This window comes from Syngnathoides biaculeatus, chromosome 6 (assembly GCF_019802595.1).
Source record: "Syngnathoides biaculeatus isolate LvHL_M chromosome 6, ASM1980259v1, whole genome shotgun sequence".
Taxonomy (NCBI): domain Eukaryota; kingdom Metazoa; phylum Chordata; class Actinopteri; order Syngnathiformes; family Syngnathidae; genus Syngnathoides; species Syngnathoides biaculeatus.
This window is the reverse complement of record NC_084645.1, coordinates 23,274,268-23,290,047: the sequence shown is the minus strand read 5'-3', so window position 1 is coordinate 23,290,047 and position 15,780 is coordinate 23,274,268. Positions and strand designations below refer to the sequence as shown.

Genomic DNA, 15,780 nt, shown 5'->3' with positions numbered 1-15,780 from the left:
GAACTGAAAAAAAATGTCAAGGTCACACGACCAGTTTTAATTCTACATGCCAAACTTTGATAAAACCCCCGCCATAATCCGACCTGTAAACCACGCCTTTTGGGAGTACCAAAATGGCGGCCAATCGACAGCGCTAGATATGGATGCGCTATTCAGTCATATTTTTAGATGTGTGATAATTACTGATATACTGAATTTTGACAAACTTCATTTACATGTAGTAGTATATATCACACTGCCCTCTGGTGGCCATGGCGCACACGCACACACCAGAAGTTGCAGTAAATTCGATTTTTTGTTTTATGTTATTAAGACTATTACTTTAGGTTTTTTCATGTTCATCTTTTAATGCTATTGCATGAAAAACATTACTAAAATGTTGCCGTTTTGTGGGGCGGGGGCAGCTCGAAACAGGCCACAGCGTTTCCACTCATTTCATTTTTCCCGAATCATCTTTAATTGAAAAGTCATGGTACAGTCACAAGCGGACATGAACTTCTTGTCCTTTTTGCTTAACAAACTTTATTACATATGTCCAAACATATGTACAAGGAGAACATTTCTCATCAAGAGTGGTCGTTGTCGTCACAAATATAAATTATTTTTCGACTGGAGCTTGCTTGACGCGGTGCAGGCAGAGGAAAACACTTTGCATTTCTACGACGCATAATACGCGATGATTACCGCTGAGATACGTGGTCCCTTCACCAGTTGCCACATAATTGTTGCCGTTCTATACTGTCTTTAAAAAGTGACTGTTGTAATACATTTTTTTTTAATATATATTAGGAGCATTTCTGTTTGATGTTTTTTTTTTTTTCCTTTTCCCTTCCTAACAGTGCAAAGACCCACATGAAAATACTGTTTTCACTCTGGGTTTTCAAAAACTCCTCAGGCATTTTCAATTTACAGATTATTCGTACTAATATTTCAACAACAACAACAAAAAATTTGTTTTGATTGCGCAACATGAAATTTGTCTGCCGTGAGCACGCCCACAAAAAGTCTCAAAACCCCAAAAGGCAGGAAGAGGTCAGCCGTTTTCGGATCAAATTTAATTCTCGGGTTCTCGCTACCAAATATGAAAAGGGGTGCATAATTCTGTTCAGTGTCAACATTGGAAGCTAAACAAACCAAAAATTCACAAAGTTTAGTATAAAACTTAAAATATATTTGCGGAGAAATGTTTTATTTTTTTTATCTTAATCAGCATAATGGGAATTTGTTGATATTTGTGAATGGGGGTGTGTGTTAATTTTGGATGGATTGGACTCAAATCCTTTGATTTGCTCTTGATTGTTCAAAGACATTTAAAACTTGACAAAGTTGCACTTGAAATGTCGCGCTTGTTAATTGCATTATTTTTGCATAACTGTCTTCCACCACAAAACAATGTTCATATTTAAGCTTATTGTGACCCAAAATTTCCAGCTTAACTTACCGCGGAAAATTTCTTCCCTTTTCGAACCCTAAATTTGAACCTCGAAGCAGCCCTCGGTGAGCGCGATACCGGGGGCCGCGTCAAACGTTCACGTGTGCCACCCACGGCCCGCACTCCCCCATGTTTCTCACCCATCGTGATATATAAATACTAAGCGGCAAACCTCCGTCGCTCAGCAGTGCGCACGGACTACTACTATAATATACCACACAGAGTGAAGGCACAAACGGGAAAGGGGCGACACAAAATGGAGGACCACATTTGGCATCGGGAGTAAATGTCCTTAAAATGGCGCACACAATTACACATTCGATCAGACATACCGCGGGTGAAAATAGCGAAAGGGTCATCGTAGCGTTGTGATAAATACTGATTCTTCCATTTTCATTTTCCACAAAAGGGGGCCTTCCTCAGTAGCATTATATTAAAAAAAAAAAAAAAAAATCTTGAGTCTTTAGAAGAGTGAGTCTCAACCCCGGTGGGAAATTAGCTACTTCACTGGTCTGAGGGGGGAAAAAAAACATAATAATAAAAATGTAGGTACTCCAAATAATGAATCTTTGCTCATCTACCTATAGCAGTGATGGATACTGTAGCCACAAGCAAAACAATGCAAAGTTCTTCCGTTCGATGGCAGGAAGTACAAAGAACCCGTTGTGCCGTTGATACCACACAATCACAGCTTAGTGTTCAACTTTCCAAAAAAAATAAAAACTACATTTGTGAAAACACGAGCTTCATATTTCACTATTTTTTTTGTGATATTTGCGTATGTTGATGTGCCTTTTGGAGACTTTTCTGATACATTTTGGGGAAATGCCGCCCTGGAGTAAAATGCCGTGGTGTCGTTTTGTGTTCCGCGAAATTCAATTTTGGGGAACTTTCCACGGTAAACCAAGTGACAAAGTGGCTATTTTGCATTTAGTTGACAGAACCATCCATCCATTCTCTTCACCGCTTATCCTCATGAGGGTTGCGGGGAGTGCCGGAGCCTATCCCAGTTTCAACAGGGCAGGAGGTGGGGTACACCCTGAACTGGTCGCCAGCCAATTACAGGGCATATCGAGACAAACAACCAATCGCACCGACGGGGCAAACGTAGCGTCCAGTTATAATGTCCCATGTTTTTGGGATGTGGGAGGAAACCGGAGTGCCCACCCGAAGAAAACCCACGCAGGCACATGGGGAGAACATGCAAACTCCACGCAGGCGGTTCTGGGATTGAACCCGGGATCTCAGAATTGTGCGGCTAAGGCTTTACCAGCTGAACCACCCCCACCAAAAAAAAACATAATCATACGAACGGGACCCCCACCCCACAATGAGCCTGGAAACATTTCAGGGACTTAAAGAGAAGTTCAGTGATCGAAGGCCAATGAAGGGGCCTCACTCCCAATGCCAAAATTCTGCAGTGAATTTATGATCATGATAGTTGTATTGAAGGAAAAAAAATAACTAATTGGGGATGAATCAAAAATAATTTTGGGGGGGCTCCACCATTTTAACTTCCCATGGAATTTACCGACAATTTTCTCTAACAAGTGCTGCAAAAAAAAAAAAAAAAAAGGTGCACATGATGATGACAACATTCTTTTGTACTCACATTGTCCGATGACGTTTAAAGCTAAACGCAGAAATGAACAAAAATGCTCCTTGTTGTGGTTTCAAGGGGGAAGGAAAAAAATATATATATATAATAATAATAATAATAATAAATCAGGCACTTTAAGGTCAGTCAACAGTTCACCGTGTCCCAAATCCACCCTTAGAAAGTAGTCCATGGGACTAAGCATCCATTCCACAGCCTCCAGTTTTCATTGAGGGTGCTTGTCGCGTGTCCGCTCGCCTTCAGCTTATGACTGGTCCGGTCCTCGCGTTTAGGACTTCCTGTTGTTCCAGGCGCTTTCGGCCGGGGCGTTGTGGTCCGGCGGCGACGACAGGGAGTCGTGCGGCGATTTCTGACACTGCTGGGAGCGCGGGTCCAGCGGCGGGGGTTTGTCCGGGTAGAAGGGTCTGCCGTAGTGGTCTTGGCTCGGCGGCGCCCCGGACCGGTGGTCCGGCATCCGGCGGAAGTCCTGAGAGGGGCCGTCGCGTCCCTGGTGGTGGTAATTGGAGTGGAAGTCGTCCGGGCGCCTTCTTTTGGGGTCCTGGTGCCTGGAGACACAATGGATGGAGCCGGGTTAAATTCACTTTGCACCTGAAGCTAATAAATTAATGAAATTATGTACCTTCAAGTACATTTCAAAAACGACATTTTTACTTTTACATAAGGAACTGCGATAAATCAATTCTCCTACTTTTGATAGAGTAGATTCTTTATTTTATTAATCCTCACAAAATGTATTCCATATTGGTCTTAGATGTCCTCCGTGCCATTTTTTACTTCAGGTTCTGCGGGTCGGTTTACCTGTCGTAGTAGGGGCGGTGCGCCCGGTGGTCCCGGTCGTTGCCGTACAGGTCGTAGGGCCTCTTGCGCGGCGAGCTGTTGTTGCGGTAGCCGCCCGAGCTGCGGTACGAGTCGCCGTGGGCGTGCCGGTCGCCGTAGTGGTCCTTGTAGCGGTGGCCGTCGTACGGGTGGTGACGCTCGCCCTGCCACGACTGGTTGCTGTTGCCCGGGTGGTTGTACTTGCGCTGCCAGTCCCCCCGGTCTGTCAGTACATTGAGCGCCATTTAGGTTCAGATTGATACTGTTAAGATTACACATACAGTGAATACTCAATTCTCAAACAAATCAGTTTTCAGACGCAAATTTCGAGATTTTTTGGCTTCTGTTTTCAAACGAAAATTGGAACTCGAACAGCCCGACAAAACCTGGAAATAACATATTGTGCGCATCCAGACAGCGCGTAGTGGGTCAGCCTTTCTTGTGACTTTCCACCTCGCCGGAAAAACCGGGAAATAACAACGTTCGTGGCCCTACCAGCTGACCCACCCACGACGCACTTTGTTATTCTGTATAACGCAGCCTCCGTACGCAGACGTGTCCCGGTAGAGAGTGTTTTTTTTCTTCCTATTGAGGACTACTAATGCTCTGTTCCATTACCATTTCTGCATTTTTGTTTTGTTTCAAAGATTTAAGAAATTAATGTTTATGTGTGTTCCTTTTTGTATTAAAAAAAAAAAAAAGATTTTTTTTTCCCCCCTCATTATTGCTTGTTAAAGTTATTCTGCAGTTTTGTTGGGGGCCGAGTCGCGACAGATCCGGCAATGCACTCCCAGCCTGGCCTACTCTACTACTAAAGCATACATTTTAAGCAAAGAATAAATATATTTCTTACATTATTTTATTACAATAAAGAATTTAAACTATAAATGTATTTCTACTATGCAGTTTATTATCAGGAAAAGCTGAAAAAAAAATATTTTTAGGTTTGGAACGCACTAGTTCTTTTTCCATTCATTCTAATGGGAAATATCGATTCGGTTTTCGAACAAATCACTTCTCGAACCGCCTTCTAGAATAGATTGTGGTCGAGAACCAAGGCTGTACTGTACTTTAATTCTATTTCTAGTGCAAAGAAAATCCCATCCTTTTGTTTATGTAACGTAACACTCCACGAGGGACCGTCATAACCTTCCACGAATAGCAAAAAAAAAAAAAGAAACATTTTAAACTATAATTGTCAATATTAATATACTTGATGTTCAAATTTATTTCATTAAGATGCATCTGTACAGTCCCATATTACCTGTGCACGTACCTGCCCGATTACACAAATTAATCTCAATAAGGGCGTTACCGTCGTTGGGAAAGTGCCGTTTGTTGTAATCCCGGTGGTGTCCGTGAGGAGCCGACTGCATGGAGTGTGAGGGAGCAGACTGCGGACCCGCGGAGTCTCGACCGGACGCCGAAGCGTCCGCCCGGAAAGATTTTCCTCGACTGGGGGGCTCGTCCTTCTTCTTGTGCTCCTTCTGGAAGGATCCGAACAGAGCCAAATGTCGGGATGAGGGAAGTGGCGCAAAAGATGCTGATTATGCATTTGTGAGCCACTTGCCTCTTCCTCGTGTGAGCGTTTCTTCTGGGCCATTTTGTAAAGCTTGTGCAACTTCCGGGCGCCAAATTCCGTAAACTTGGACACAAAAATCCAGAGATTTCTGTGGAAAACATGTACGCCGTTATAAAATTTGTAGTATGAGTCATAGTGAGGTTATCTGTATCAGTACAGAAAGAAGACAAAGAATATGTATCTACTTGCATACGTTATATTATTTGTTATGGTATTCAATTTGTGTGTGATTATCCATTTCTTAAAGGGTTATAACGCCGCAAGATTTGTGCCATTTATTTGCACATCTATGGCGTTTGGCATTGTTTGCCGCCAACTTCAAGGCAAACCTTTGTGGTTTAAAATACAAGTGTACTTCATTTTTTCAATGTTTGGTTTAAGAGTAAGTTTCAACAGGGAGGGGAAATAAACTGTGTGAAGCCCATTTATTCGAATTATTGTCACTTTGTGCCAAACTGCAAAATGTGTACGCTTTACTTCTGATAGAAAGTTACCAGAAATATTTCCACCCAAATGCAATTCGCGAAAGCACAGCATCCGCGATCCGCCAGTCTTACCGTCGCCATATTTTCACATGCTCGGGGTCGCTGTAGGCTTTAAGGCACTCGGTGATCCGGTCTCCGATCTTCAGCAGGCACGTGCGCGTGTGCTGGAGCTGGTCCTGGTCCGACAAACCCTCGTCCGGTTTATCCAGCTGCTTCAGCGCCTTCTTGACCGGCCTCATGCGCTCCTTGCACTGGATGCGTTTGACGATCTTATTACAACCCGACTCAACCAACCATTCGGCACGTCGGCTCGTCTCTTTTTCAAACTCACAATACTGAAAGTCTCCTGGTCCAGTTCGTCGTCTTCCTTTCCTTCGATGGGAACGGGGTCGGAGCCTGCCGTGATGTGAACGGGTCCTTGACTTTTCCGGGGTTTGGCTCCTTTTCCCTGAAACATGTCAAACTAGCAGATTCAAACAAAGCAGAATTTATGCAAACAGAACAATTCTTTGTTTTTGTTAACCGGAGTAATCCTCCACAAGATTGAGAAAATGTGCCTAATCTTGTGGCCAATGTAAAAACCATCTACCTTCTCTTTTTTGGCCTTGTTCGCCTTCTTCTCTTTGTCTCCTTCCTTCTCCTTCTTCGGAGTTCCTTGCTTCTCTTTGTTCTCCTTGTTGTCCTTCTTCTGTCGCTTCTTGGTGGGGGACTTTTCGGCTCCTTCCTCCTGCTCAAGTGTGACATAACATAATTATTGCAGTGGGTATAAAAAGTCTACACAATCCTGTTTCAAATGTCAGAATGTGACCTATAACCTTTTTAAATCAATTTGGGGGGAACATTTCAAGAGGTTAAAAAAAAAAAACAAAAAAAAAAAAACATATAAATGACCCACAATCCCACCATGGAAAATTTGTAATTTGGAACACTTTCAATTATTCCAATGTTAACTTCCTAAGGACACCTACCGTAATTTCCAGCCTATAAACCGCGACTTTTTCCACACGCTTTCAACACTGCAACTAATGTGGTGATGCGGCTAATTTATGCATTTTTTTTATAATGGCCACAAGGTGGTACTTGAGCTGAAAAGGTAAGAGTGAGACCGGAGGAATATATGTGCCGAGGAAGTGACTTTTACCGGTTTGGCCCTGTTAGCGCTGCGCTAGCGTGTTACTGCCGTGTCTCAATGATTTTTACCGGTATGTTTTTGTTTTTTTTTTTAAACCGGCCCTGTTAGCGCGGTGTTAAACTCTCTGTGTAGTCTTTCTTTGTAAATATCTGGTGTTTCAATGTGGGCACTTGCAGCTTTTACACAGCCGCGGCCTGTGTATGTACCAAATGGTATTTCCTTTACAAATGTACTGGGTGAGGTTTAGAACCAGGTGCGCTCTGTAGGCCGGGAATTACGGTAATTGAAATTTTCTGCATTTGTTCTATCCCTTTGCAACTCGAATGGGGCCCAAGTTTTCCGTTACTGACCTTGAGCTCACCCTCTTCTGACGGATTGTCGGACAAGCGCGGGGACGAGATGTCATTGCCCTGCTCATCCTTGACTATCTTCTCCTTCTTCACCCGAGGTTTCCTTTTCTTCACTTTGACCTGATCGCGAAGAAGTCCGGATGAGTGACACTGGTTGAAATACGGCGGCAATGGCGGCGACAAGCTGACGGCGCTCGGCTTACGTCGTCCGCAGTTTTTGATATGTCTGCGTTGTCTTGTTCCTTTTTGAGCAGCTTGAGTAGATACTCGGCTCTCGCCTGCAGCTGTTTGGCCTGAGGCTTTTTGCCTGGATCATCAGGGAGGATCTGCGTGGGTAAAACAAACAAACAAACAATAAAAATCGGACAAAAAAGAAAATCTAATTGGTATTTTATTCGCTCTGGATTTTGATACCGCATACAGTTGAAGCCAGAAATTTACACTCACTGTATAAAAACACTTAATTTTTCGTTTCACTGTCTGAAGTCAAATTAGACTAAACCTCTTCTGTTTCCACACTTATTTATTTAAATGCCATAATAATAAGAGGTTTTCAAATGGAATTTTACAAACACAAACAGTACCATGTCCTTAAAGAACACGGGTAAGTACAGATGATGAAGTCATAGCTTTGGAAGCTCCTGATGGGTTAAGTAACAACATGAGTTAATTGACGGCACACATGGGGATGTATTTAAGGCCACACCTTGTTGGAAATCAAGGTCAAATCAAAAGAAATCATTTCAGAAAGAATCGTGGAGCTCCACAAGTCTGGCTCATCCTTGGGTGCAATTTCCTGATGCTTTAAGGTTCCATATTCATCTGTTTGAACACTTACATGCAAGTACAAACACAGGAATGTGCAAATGAACCCCAGAAAAAAATGAATGACAATTGTAAGAAAGTGTCATTATCCACAGTGAAACGAGTCCTGTACCAACATGGTCTGTAAGGCCACTCACAGAGAATGAAGCTATTATTCTTTTTTTAAAAACGTGAAACAAATCCACATTACCGTTTGCAAAAAGACATTAAGACAAAGATATTAACTTCTGGAGACATGTCCTGTGGTCTGATGAAACTAAACTGGACCTGTTAGGCCATAATGACCAACGTTAGATCTGGAAGAGAAAGGAGGAAGCTTGTAAACCTGAGAACCCCATACCAACTGTGAAATATGGAGGTGCTGTTTCGCATCAGGAGGAACTAGAGCACTTCATAAAGTAGACGGTATTATGAAGAAAGACCATTACATGGTGATATTAAGGCAACATTCTCAAGACATCAGCCTGGAAGGTAAAACTTGGGCGCAAATGGTCCTCCAAATGGACTATGACCCTAAGCCCACTGCAAATATGGTTCAAAAGTGGCTTAAAAATAACAAAGTCATGTCTTGGTTAGGCCATCTCAAAGCCCTAATCTGAATCTCATGAACATTTGTGAGCAGATCTGAAAAGCTGACAAACCTGACACAGTTCTGTCAGGAGTAATGGGCCAGGATTCCAGCAGAGTACTGTCAGAAGCTCGTAGAAGGTTACCCAAAACGTTTGAACCATGTTTTGCAGTTTGACAGAAATGCTACTCCATAGTAAGGAATGTACATAAACTTTTGACCTTGAATAAAATACAAATAATTCTAAGAAATTCTCTCGTTACTGTGGAGTTGAACAAAATGAAATCAAATTGGTGATCCTGACTGACCTGAGATCGGAGCGATTTTGTCTCATTTCACTTCAGGTGTGTCAATTACGCAGAGATTTGAAGTATTATCTGTGTCTTGTCTTGATGCCATGGGTACCCCGTATTGTACTTGCCTTTTCACCCAGCTTGAGGTCGGGATCGGTCTTGATGAGATCCCAGTTGCTGAATCCGTGCTCGTAAATTCCCAGTAAAAGCTGAACGTCATCTTCCACATTCCAGTCCACGTCGAAGTGGGCGACCTTGACTCTGCAAGTGAGCTTGAAACTGTGGGAAGACAGCGCAAAATCAGTCGTACGTGTAGCACATTTCCCTCCCACCAATACATTGGCCGCTTGCTTACGTATTCCTCTCGGCCGGATCGGACGGCACGGCTTTGTGTAACGGCTCAAACTCCTCCTCGTGCTGTATGATGGACTTTGCGTTGACCTGCACGCCCGAGATCTTGATGTTGATTCCTCGCCGTTTGCCGGGACCTTTCGCTGCAACGGCCGCATTTTCAGCTCAGCGGTATTCTTCTCTTTAATTGGAACGTGGAATCCGCAACAAGTAAGTCCGGTCTACCTTCAATTGGGTTCTCTTTCAGGTTTTCCTCGTGTTCTTGCACTGCAGCCATACAACTGGTGTGAATGAGTTCGCCCAGTCTCTTCAGGTCTGCGATCGACTTGTCGACCAGCTCAGAGTCCCGCGCTATGGCTTCCAGCCTGGGGAGACGAAAACATCCTGAACTGGATGTGCCGTACATTTTCCGCTTTGATAAAGTCCTGTTAAATTTGATAAGCACAATGGCTCAAATAGTGATTTTGTTTTCTAGGGGCAAAATATTAAAGTGGGGACAACTATTAGAGGAAATATGATTTTTAACCGTGCACTTACCTTTCAAGTGGAGCTGCAAACTTCTTGTAAGCCTTAATGAATCTGCAGCAAAATAAGGATAATTTGGAGTCATGTGAGTCAAAAGATTTCCACGATACTGCCACCAAAACATTAATAAATGCTTGACCTCCGTATTTCGGCATCGTTGAAACCCTCCACGTTGTTCTTGCGGGCTCGAGGCCGGCCTCTCTTCTTTGGCTTCTTGTCTTCGTCGCTGTCGTCCGTCTCGCTGTCGGAGCCCGAGGAGTGTTGCTTGAGCTTGGAGCCCACGTCGCTGTCGCTGTCATTGGCCTGAGCCTGAGACAGCACATTAAAGTGAGTTTCAATTCTTGATCCTTCGAGTTTGACGCAAACATGTAACAACCGTGTTATTAAAACACCGAGGAAAAATTGCGGGTGAGGGAATGCAAAATAAATCCCATTTAACTACATCAAACTAGTGTGTCTTACGTAGAACTGTTTGTATAAAGCTTAATAAGAAGCTTACCCGCTTGTTGGAACTTCTGCTTCTGGGCAACATGAAGAGATCCATTTCCCGCTGCTTCTCCTCCTCCTCTTCGACTTTACGTCGTTGCTCCTCGGGGATGATGTCGTCCCATTCCCGAGAAGGCTTCTCCTCGAGGTCAGGCGCACTCTCCTCCATGCTGGAAAAATTGGCCACCTGCAGGTACAAAAAGAGAGGCGACACGGAAGGTTATGTTTAATAGCACACTGGGGATGTCACAAGTTTACAAACCACCCAGTTGATGAACAATTTGGTTTATTAATAAAACTTAATGATTAAAATATGACCTTGGTTCATGAACATGGCTGCGGAACAGATCACTTGTTCCTTAAATTAGCTGTCAGTCTCGCTACAAGGAAAGTGAAAACTGCTAGCGAGTATAATTAGGAAAACAAAACATTTTACTGCTGACAAAAGGAGGAAATAATAGCTCAACATGAAAATGGTGTTGATGTTTGTCGTCTTCCTTGCAGATTGTTTTGGAAAAATCCATCATTCGTACTGTACTTATTATATTAAATATTGTAATTTCCGGGCTGTAAGCCGCAACTTTTTTCACACGCTTTCAACCCTGCAGCTTATACGGTGATGCGGCAAAGTTGTGCATTTTTTCCAATTGCTGCAAGGGGGCACTCGAGCAGAAAAGGTAAAAAAGGAGACCGGTGGAATATATGTGCCGAGGAAGGGACTTTTACCGGTATGCGTTTATATTTTTTTTGGGTGAACGGGCCTGTTAGCGTCACGCTAGCATTAGCGCTGCGCTACCGTTGGTGCCACGCTAGTGTGTTTCTGCCGCATCTCAGTGATTTAGTTTTTTTTTTTTTTTTTAAACCGGCTCTGTTAGTGCTGTGCTACCAGTTGCTACTGTGTAGATGCCGCAGAGTGTTTTTTTTTTTTACCGGCATGTTTTTTTTTTCTTTACCAGCCCCGTTCGTGCTATTGTGTTGTTGCTATGTTAAGGTAAACTAGGGTATTAAAACTTTGAAAACTCTTTCTGTGTACCGTCTTTCTGTGTAAATATATTGTGTTTCAATGTGGGTTTTACACAGGTGCGGCTTATGTATGTACCAAATGGTATTTACTTTACAAAAGTACTGGGTGAGGCATATATTCAGGTGCGCACTGTAAGCCTGAAATTACTGTAAATTTGTATAGTGGTTAACACCTAATTGGACTTATTAGAGGTGCAAACACACACATACTAAAAAACAACAACAAAATCAAAAAAACTTGATCATCAGTGAATGCAGCTGGGTCCACATAAACCTCCAAAGGAGGAGCCTCAAGCTAACATCTCGATAGCAGGCTCAAGACAGAGGGACTGGTCCCAGGCCTAGAGTGTTAACCGTACCAAGAAGTGAGCGTCTACCTGGGTCCACCTTTGGCCAGAGTACGGGGACTCGCTGGCGATAGTGCTAGCGAGGCTTTGTGGTCTGTTTCCTTGTAGATTTTTTTTTTTTCAAACCATACCAACTTGCACTGTGCTGGACCAACACAGCCTTGTTCACATTCACCATGGACACCGCGACCCCAAAATGGCCACTATGTCCCAAAATGCAATGCAAAAGCCACATTGTACTCTGGGATCCGGCAGCCATTTTGGACTAGCGGTATCCATGGTGAATGTAAATTGTACTAGATGCGAAAACGGGAAGATGGTGCCCAGTGATTTGCTGGCGAAACCAGTGGGTTTTTTTTCCCCCCACAATAAACAATCACTTCAATAAGTCATCTTAAAACTTCATTCTGGGTCTGGAACTGATTAATTACCTTTCCATCTATTTCAATGGGAAACATTACCTACAGAGTCACATAATGGATTAAATTCATGAACCCAGTTTACACTTGAGAATGCAATTATTTGAATAACTCTTACAATTCCTGGGGGGGGGGGGGGGGGGGGGGGGCCGAAATGGGCAAGGGATTAGCCTGTTTACATTTAACAACCTCAAAACTCTCATTTGCTGGTGCCCACATCACTCACTGGGCCAGGGGGGGCCTCTTAAAGCCATACACATTCAACGTCCCTTGTACCCAGTAAAACCTGAGGGATCGCAACCCCATGTAGACAAAAATATTACCTGCATGTGATAACATGGCTAATGAAGCAAATTTAATTTTAACCCAATTACTCAATGGGCTAATTGGCAAACTACTCTATTCTTAAAAAAAAAAAATTTAAAGAAATTGAAAAAAAAACTGCTGTTTTAAACGTTAATGTAGCAAAGTACAATTAACTTGCAGGCACCTTAAACTGAGACAGAAGTTCATCAGTTGCACTTTGGCCCTGGTCACTTTCTCTCGTTTCTGCCAACCTCAGGATCTCGTCAATGTCCATTTCCTGCGCGAAAAGACAACACATTGCTTTAATTTCTAAACTGAGAGACATATTTTTCAGATCTTAATTAGGATGAATGTGGACCTGAGGTTCAGACTCTTCTCCTTCTGCTTCTTTAAAGAGTTCTTCTGCACCAAACTTGAGGATAGCAGTGAGCTCTTCCTTGTTAAATGGGTTTGAACTGAAGTGCAAATAGAAGAGCAGCAGTTATGAATCACGATAAACTCACTCAAGTGACTCCAAAAGGTCTTACTTGGTGTTGCCCGAGTTGCTATCCAGTACAGTTCGACCGGTGGTGTCCATTCGCTGGATGACCAGATGGTCCAAAACCATCTTCTTCTTTGCCCTCTCGATGATGTCTTCCTCGACTGTTCCCTTGGTGACCAGTCGATATATATTCACCTACGACGGGGATGAAAGCACGATTATTGAAAAGTAATGTAAAAATCCCACTAAAAAGCTTCAGGATTTGCACAGATTCCAATACATGCATGTATAGAATCATGCTTGGGAACTGCGAGAGTGCACCGATAAAACCCTCCATGACATTGCTGATTAATTGACTTCAATTCAACAAAGATACAAGTTGCTTGCGATTTCCGTCATAACGTACCTGTTTCTTCTGGCCAATCCTGTGAGCCCTAGCTTGAGCCTGCAGGTCATTCTGAGGGTTCCAATCCGAGTCGAAGATGACCACGGTGTCGGCCGAGGCCAAGTTTATTCCTAAGCCTCCAGCTCTCGTGGACAAGAGAAAGCAGAAGTCCTGCACGACAGACAGTGCTCCGGTTATATTCAACAATACTTCCAGGAACAGGTATAAGAAATGAAGATAATATGGTTGCAAATGACTACCAAGTAATCAAGTGTGATTTTCGCATCAGTCAAACTCCATTTATAGTTTTGAAACTGCTAACATAAAGACTATTGTTCGATTGCTCATGTAGTGAACATACCTCCGAGCCTTCGGCATTAAAGTGGTCCAGTGCTTGCTTTCGAATTTCTCCCTTGATGGAGCCATCCAATCGCTAAAAAAAGAGAAAAGAGACAAAAACAATTAATTACAAAAAAACACTACACATAAAAGTCAATGTGGAGTTACGGTTTATCACAACAAATACCCCCCAGCTAAGAACAGCCGAGCGGCTTGCAGAGCCTGCTTGCTATTCCATGTAAAAAACAAATCGTTGATATAAATAACCGCATGAACTCTCAGCCTGGCCAAGTATGTGTGCCACAACGTTGATATTTGATCTACGTCAACATTAACACATTAATAAGCAGCATGAACACAGATGGAGACAAGACTTTTTTTAATCAAGGTATATGATATTTGCAGTGGGCCGAATGTCAGCCACCAACTGTGCAAGTTCTCCCAAGTTCTGGCAAAAAACAGTTTATAACATAATGTATTAAGATGAACGTTTATTATTGACCAAAGACTTGTATCCCACCATACTTGGCTCATAAATGCTTTAAAAATTAAACAATGTGACTTCTTTTCTACCTCATTTTGTCTCTCAAAAGTGTACATCCAACTAAAATTATAGGCTTCTCTCCTCTTCTTACGTGGGAGAATTTGCACAATTGGTGCCGGACTAAACATTTTTTTTGGCCCACTGTATTTGGGGACCAAAAAATGTTTTCCTGTAGACAAGTTTGAAGATTTCACATTAAAGGACGGGAGGATAGATGCAAGCTTGCATACAATAATTGTGTCCAACTGAGTGTGTGGGGACTGTTTCTGGGCTTTTTAAAGACTAAATTGAATACATTTTGTCAATTAACTTTAAGTGGGAATATTGTCCTCTCATGTCATTATTAGTAACCCCATACAGTGGTACCTTGGCCTATGTGCTAACGTGTTTGTTGCATCGCTTTGACAGTTGCTGCTTTGTGTTGAGAACAAAAAATGTAACTTTTTCTTAGATGAACCAAAAAAAAAAAATTTACATAAAAAGATTTTCCACCACGGTGATTTTTTTTTTAAATTTCAGCAGCAAGAATGGGGGAAAAAAATATACATTTGGCTGTAACTGCATTTGCCAATACAAGTATGACGGGATAAATACTATAAAAAAATTATGTCATAATTTGGTAATGATCACAGTTAATGAGTAAAAAATTATGTTGTGCCATTGAACAGTATGCAGAATTATTTTCATCCTATTACATAACAAACTTTAATAACTGTAATGCTGTAATGGTCTTCGCATTGTTTTTAAAAAATGGACATTCCAACAAATTGTTCTGGAAGTGAATTTTGATACGTTGGCCGTCAAAACCATAAATGCAACTTCTTTTGGTGTTTCAGTTTTCAGACATGAACTTTCATTTCGGTGAGTCACTTTAGATGATTTAGGGCCCAATTCAGACCTAACAGAGCACCAAGTCCAACGGTTACCACATCTGCCTCAAGAGTTCTGAGGTTCAAGGTTTGAATCTTGGCTTGGGCCTTTCTGGGTGAAATTTGCATGTTCTTCTGGTACTTGCATAGTCTCATCTGGGTACGCTGGCTTCCTTCCATGTTCCAAAAATATGCATTAGTTTAAGACTAAATTGCCCACAGGTGTGAATGTCAGCGGGTATTCTTGTCTGTATGTGCCCTGTGATTGGCTGATGACTAGACGAGGCTCTATCTTGCCTCTCACCCGAGGTCTGCTGGCTCTTGCACACCAGTAACCCTAATGACAAGCTTCACATAAAATGGATCGATGGATTCTCTGTTGCTATATTTGTTAACATGGCAAAAATCAGGCAAAATTGTGAACCCGACCTGGAATGGGTAACGTTTCTTGGCGAGGTATTCAGCCAGGATGTCCAACATCCTGACCATCTGCGAGAAGATCAGCACTCTGTTGCCTCGCTCCCTGAGCCGGGTGAGCAGCTTGTCCAGCAGCACTAGCTTCCCGCTGCCGCGCACGAGAGCCTACAACACATGACCCGAGCCG

At 42.7% G+C, this 15,780-nt stretch overlaps 1 protein-coding gene across 10 annotated transcripts in view; it reads right to left on the bottom strand.

Moving 5' to 3' along the window:
- Positions 1–425: 425 nt before the first annotated feature.
- chd2 (chromodomain helicase DNA binding protein 2) overlaps positions 426–15,780 on the bottom strand; it is a 41,127-nt gene continuing 25,772 nt past the window's right edge. For 7 of the 10 annotated variants that reach the window (XM_061823537.1, XM_061823539.1, XM_061823536.1 and 4 more), the window contains 21 exons: positions 15,606–15,758; positions 13,786–13,857; positions 13,446–13,595; positions 13,086–13,234; positions 12,917–13,013; positions 12,743–12,835; positions 10,477–10,650; positions 10,117–10,286; positions 9,990–10,031; positions 9,678–9,817; positions 9,457–9,595; positions 9,230–9,380; positions 7,619–7,741; positions 7,416–7,535; positions 6,523–6,660; positions 6,265–6,381; positions 6,006–6,184; positions 5,437–5,536; positions 5,182–5,353; positions 3,849–4,089; positions 426–3,595 (listed from right to left, as the gene is read on the bottom strand). In XM_061823537.1, coding sequence (XP_061679521.1) covers positions 3,319–3,595; positions 3,849–4,089; positions 5,182–5,353; positions 5,437–5,536; positions 6,006–6,184; positions 6,265–6,381; positions 6,523–6,660; positions 7,416–7,535; positions 7,619–7,741; positions 9,230–9,380; positions 9,457–9,595; positions 9,678–9,817; positions 9,990–10,031; positions 10,117–10,286; positions 10,477–10,650; positions 12,743–12,835; positions 12,917–13,013; positions 13,086–13,234; positions 13,446–13,595; positions 13,786–13,857; positions 15,606–15,758 — 2,997 coding nt within the window. In that variant the 3' untranslated portion in view covers positions 426–3,318. Of the gene's footprint in view, positions 3,596–3,848; positions 4,090–5,181; positions 5,354–5,436; positions 5,537–6,005; positions 6,185–6,264; positions 6,382–6,522; positions 6,664–7,415; positions 7,536–7,618; positions 7,742–9,229; positions 9,381–9,456; positions 9,596–9,677; positions 9,818–9,989; positions 10,032–10,116; positions 10,287–10,476; positions 10,651–12,742; positions 12,836–12,916; positions 13,014–13,085; positions 13,235–13,445; positions 13,596–13,785; positions 13,858–15,605; positions 15,759–15,780 lie in introns of all 10 variants that reach the window. The other 3 variants (XM_061823543.1, XM_061823546.1, XM_061823545.1) reach the window with 1 other exon arrangement.